A 5,473-nucleotide genomic window follows, 5' to 3' on the forward strand; every position below is an offset into this window, starting at 1 on the left:
GCTGATCTAACAAAGGGATCGCAGATTGGGATGGAAGGTGGAAGGGAGAGCAGAAAGCGGGAAGACAGGAAGGACAAGAGCAGAGCCCATGGAATTGTACTAAACACATTGCTAAACACATGAATACAAGCAGTCTATTATAGGGGCTAAGTAGCAAACAAGAATCATCTGTGACTTCAAAGAAAAATATTTACAGACCCTTGAATGCAGTGCAGTAAAATGAAAGATCTTTGTTCCTTCATATTATATGAGGGTATACAATTTGTTATCTGGCCCCTTACAGCAGCTATACTGTGTGCATGGAAAATGACTACTTTTACAGTCTTCAGGAAAATATAGGGAAGAGAAGGTCATGATCCAGCTATATTAAATTTGATTTAGTTCTAATAATTAGCTATCACAAAAGCTTTAATGCAGCAGAAGTAGAAAAGAAACCCTTTCCCTTCTTATTCTAAGAATATATTTCCACGTTGTCTTACACTGCTGAGTTTAATTTTTGTTGACTGCAGCCCTTCTGCAAAACTTGCGCTGCTCTTTTATTAGTTTTTATGTTTGCTTCCCCTTCTACTTCTTTCCAGCCAAGAAGTTAATAAGCAGTTCAGAAAGTTATTTTTAAAAATTCCAAAAAGCACCAGGTTTATCTCAAAATCCCTATCAGCTCCTGCAGTGCAAAAAAATTTCAGATTGTGTCATTAACACTTCATAAGATTTCACTGTTTCCTGGAGATGCTCCCATAGGGAGGCTGGTTCAAAAATCCAGAGCAGAAGGGGAAATAGATAGTGAAAGTTTCTCCAAAGAATTCTCTGCTGGCACTTCTCTGGTGATGATGGGCAGAGATTGCAATGAGAGATACTGGACAGGGATTACAGAGAGGAGTACAAGGCTCATGTACTAATTTACGCAATTAATGCACTTCTCATTCTCAAAATGATTCCACTCATTATTATGAACTTCTGTTTTTCTCAGGAAAGAACTGCCATGCTTTCTATAAAATGGAAGATGGTTATCAGTGAAGAGATGAGGGCTTTCACAGCAGGAAAATGAAATTTTTGTGTCTGAATCTGATCCTGAAGAAATATCTGGACTAGACCTCTTGGTCCCGTTGACCTATGCTCAGCAAAGCTATGTTGTTGTAGGACCCAAAGACAGCTTTAAGCCACCTGTACACTGATTCTATTTTTGCCCAGTGGAACATCAGAGCCAACCATATTCTGAGTTGTCAGACCCTCTTATGGTGACCAGTAATGCCCCAAGGATGACCCACCACTAGGGGATTAGATCCATCATTTTCCTGAGGTGCTTCATGGTATCAGCCCAATGATTTTGGCCTACGTCTATTGTTACAGTACCTGATGCTGCACTCACAATAATGAAACTCATATGGATATATCTGATCTAGATTTAAACTTCATTAGTACAGGTAAGGACACCAGTGTAGCTGCAGCATCTACATGGGTTATCCATTACCTAGGGTACAGGTAGCCTTAACCATTAGTACCTGACATATTCGGTTATAAACCGGAGTGTATGTTTGCACAAGATGGGACTGTATCTTTGAAAGCAATACAGACATGTTCCTAATGCTCAACCAGGCTTTCCAGAACATGCTCATACATTTGAATGTCTTGCAAAATAGATCAAAGGAGTGAACTTACCTTTTCAGCATACACCTCTTTCTGTGCCAAATGTAAAGCTCCTTCGATGCTCACTTCTTTATTTTTCACCATGTTCATAATTTTGAGGATTTTTTCCTGGCTTAACTGGAAAAAAAAGTCAATCAAATGTTTTTAGAGACTGTTTTTTTTCATTTGGCTATTGAGGATACAGGGTACTTGTGACAGTTACAGCTACGGTGTCTGCCATAAAATTACAATTTCATTCATATTTTATGTTCTATCGACAACCTGCCCAGCAAATATAATCTCCCTTTGAAACCTGGTGTGAGTCCACAAGATATCAAATATACAGGGGCTCTTACAATTTTAGAAGATGGGGTGGTAATATCTGGAGATGGAACTGCCAGGAGGAAATCTTTTTTAGTTAGAAAATCTGGCAAGAAGTGAAAACATCAATTTTGCATGCTTGCCTGTGTCTTACCCTTAGCGTAAAGTATTGCATACAGACAACATGAAAGCAAAATCAGGAGCATTTGAAATTTTCAGGGTGAAGGGGGGAAAAATTGATGTTGGTACCAGCAGGTACAGCTGTCACGTGAACTTATCTAAACATGTTACCAAGCCAGACTTACACTTCCCCTTTCTTTTACCAAAAAGGAGCTTGCACTGTCAATAAGCTTACACAGAAATTCATGTCACTGGTGAACCAGGTGGAGATTGCAGTGCCGAACAGGAATCAAGCGAAGAGAAAAAGCCAAGTGGAGTAACCAGCGACGCAGAGCTACAGCTGCTTACGCTGTTGGTAAAGCATTCACAGTCTTTGTAGAAGGAATAAACCACCTCCCTTTGAGACAGACCAAAGAGTTCCCTTGAGCAATATCCATTCCTCAACAGGAGCAGAGCTGGGAATTTGAAAGGAGTGTGTAGATTTTACCACCAAAGCTCAGGAACTTGTGACGTTTTTTATCCAGTAGCTTACCTACAATACTCAATTAGCTGCAATACCCAATGTTTCCTACCCCCCTGGAGAATGACCTCACCACCAGGAGATAAGTTACTACAGTAAAATCTTACTTTCAAATCTTTTGAAAGAGTTTTAAAACTCTTCCACGTGTACGTCCAGGTGAAGGGCCCTCCCCAGGAGCGTTGCCCAGGAGCAAGGGGAAGGGGCAGGGGAGATGTCTCGGGAAGGGACGGGGTATCCCCTGCGCCCCTATTGCCGGAGCTGCTGCCGGGACCAACGTGTTCAGAGCAAGGCACCTCAGCACGGCCAGCAAACCTGAATTTGGCTACCCCAAGGATGAGGCACCAAGACCTGGAGTGGGTTTTGCTCTTCCTGCCAAAGGAAAAAGAAGGCAAAGAGCTAAAGACAGGTACCCCTAGAGAGCTCGGTCTGCTGCGCACGAGGGGAAGGGCGGGTGGAAATCGGAGCTCCTGAGAGATGCCAGTTTTGCCACCTGAGACTTGGGAGCGCCACCCCCAGCAGCAGCCACAGAGCTGCTTCCCGGACCCCTGAGGCAGGCAGGGAGGCAGAGGAGGCAAAGAGGAAGGGCAGGCAGGGAGGCAGGGCAGGGCTGCAGCTGCTTTGCCACCCCCAGCACCTTCCTCTCCTGAGCAGCCGCTTGCTTTACCTACGCCTACAGCTCCCCACAGATATAGCAGCTTCTCTGCTAAAATCCCCAGCCAGGCAGCCTTGCAGCAGAGCAGGGTCCTCTCCACCCATCCCGGCACCACAGTCACCTGGCACAAGTCGAATGGGCGGCACAAAAATAACCATTCACACCACAGAGGTCAGGGACCCGTAAATCCACGGGTTCTCTTTTTCCGAACCGCGCCACACCGAACGCATTTTAGCTTACCAAATTCCTAACATCTCAACCAGCACATCAACAGACACATTGTATGTTTTTACAGCCTACCAATAAAACTGGGAGTAAAAGAAGAAGAAGAAATATTTTGTTTTTAAAGCCTTGGAATTTTCAATGCTAATATAAAGGTAACTTATGGCATAGCTCCCAGCTGCAAATAGTAATGTGAACAGTGAGGAAAGAATGAAAGCAGCCTGGTAATTCATTCACACTTGCTGAGGCACAGAAGTTTCCTACAATGACCTCCACATTCTGTATTTGAATTTTAAATGGCCATATATTTACACCACACATACACCGTATACGATTAGACCTTAACAAGATAATTCCCCACTGAACAGGCTTCGTGTAAGCAAATGAGAATATGGATATATTTCAATTGAAAAATATAGTTTCCTTAAGGCTAAGGTCTGCCAGCTTTAAAGTGCAAGATCCTATTTATACAGGATAGCAATTCTTGGTAGGAAGCTGGATAGTATTTTTGCAGCCCTTAGGCCCTTTTGTATGCAGAAGGGTTCAAAGATTTTGCAGCAGGATGACAATGATAACGTAAAGATAATATCATGGCCTTATGTCAAAGGCGCAGTCTGATTAACACAAACCAGATAAGTATGTATTTCCTTTGCTTCGGTACACAAGTAGTTCACTGAACAAGCTCAGTTCTCATTTGAATCTCAGTGTTGTCCAGCTACACAGTACACTGCGCACACCTGCAGCGATGCTTCCTAAGACTGGCCAAGAAAACAAGAGGTTCAACTCGAAAATGATAAAGCTTCGATTTTTTTTTTTCCAAGATATAGGTGATTTAGGTTACCATCCCCATTCTCATGCAAACAGAGTCCATACTCTGCAGTGCCCTAAGCACTGGGTATTTTAAGGTCTGTCTTTCTGGTCAAATATTCTGTCTTTGAAGATAAAATATCATGGCAAGAAACTTTGCCACGACACTTCTACCAAAACCAGGATATTTTCCTGTCATTCACCATGTTTCTCTTTTTCATTGCTGAAAATTAAAAAAAAAAAAAAAAAATATTTTTTTTTCTTTTATAAAAGAATTGCAGAAGAGGATGCATTTTCGGCTCTATGAAGTATTCAGCTCTTCATTCTGCTTACCTTCACCAAAGTCTTCTTTAGACTACAATGAAATTCTGCCAAAGACATGAAAACAACAGGGAACATCTCTTAATTTGCTCAATAATGTATGAAGAAAAATGTTTGCAAAAGAGAAGCAAATCATTTTGTATATTGCAAATTCAGGAAGGTTAGTTAGTAAGTTAGGCCACTGACAGTTAATGCATTCCCCAGAGACTGCACAAAAGACACTGCTTGGTACAGGTTATTTTTAACAGCACCCTGTTGTTTTAGTGTCTCTGTTAACTCCCTTTCTCTCTGCACATCTGTAAGCAGGAGGGAAACATTTCAAAAGACAAGACAGGCAAAAAAAGGCACTTTTCAGCTTATGAGAACTGTCCAAATTATTTGTCAGAAGTCTGTCTGGCTCGCTTAGGTTTTTGACAGCCACAGGTTAGCATGGTATTTTTACTTGCAAACAAGACCTGAGTAACAGATCCTGACCTTTATAATTTTCTATTTGTGGGGCTTTTCTCTCAGCACGTCACGATTTTTGTAATGCTCATTCTTGTGTTTGTTTTGGTTACATTTTTTTCCATAAAAGAAACAATTTTTGTCATATTATCCACCCAAATGCCACACAGTCAGATCGTGTTATATTTCTAATAGAATGTGATTGGTGCAACCAAACAGAATGTTTTTATACAAGGCTGGATAACAAAACTTAGGAAAAAATTAAATGCTTCTATTATAAAGCATGCCGATTCAGGAAATCCATGCGATTGCATTAATAATGCATTCATTTACCTGCCAGGTTAAAGAAGCTTGTCTAATACAGATTAACTTTTCATCACCCACCCAAAATTCAGTATAGCCACGTAAGTGATTTAAAAGAAAAATCAACATTAACAATTGAA

The 5,473-nt window shown here is 41.3% G+C and overlaps 1 protein-coding gene across 1 annotated transcript in view; it reads right to left on the reverse strand.

Annotated features, from left to right (window-relative positions):
• The window catches only part of LOC104293944, a 40,000-nt gene that overhangs the window by 33,242 nt on the left and 1,285 nt on the right, over positions 1-5,473 (reverse strand). The window contains exon 2 of the mRNA XM_009893499.1: positions 1,657-1,761. Within this exon, the coding sequence (XP_009891801.1) occupies positions 1,657-1,761 (105 nt within the window). The remainder of the gene's footprint in view (positions 1-1,656; positions 1,762-5,473) is intronic.

Source organism: Charadrius vociferus, unplaced genomic scaffold, assembly GCF_000708025.1.
Source record: "Charadrius vociferus isolate BGI_N301 unplaced genomic scaffold, ASM70802v2 scaffold259, whole genome shotgun sequence".
In the NCBI taxonomy this organism is placed as follows: domain Eukaryota; kingdom Metazoa; phylum Chordata; class Aves; order Charadriiformes; family Charadriidae; genus Charadrius; species Charadrius vociferus.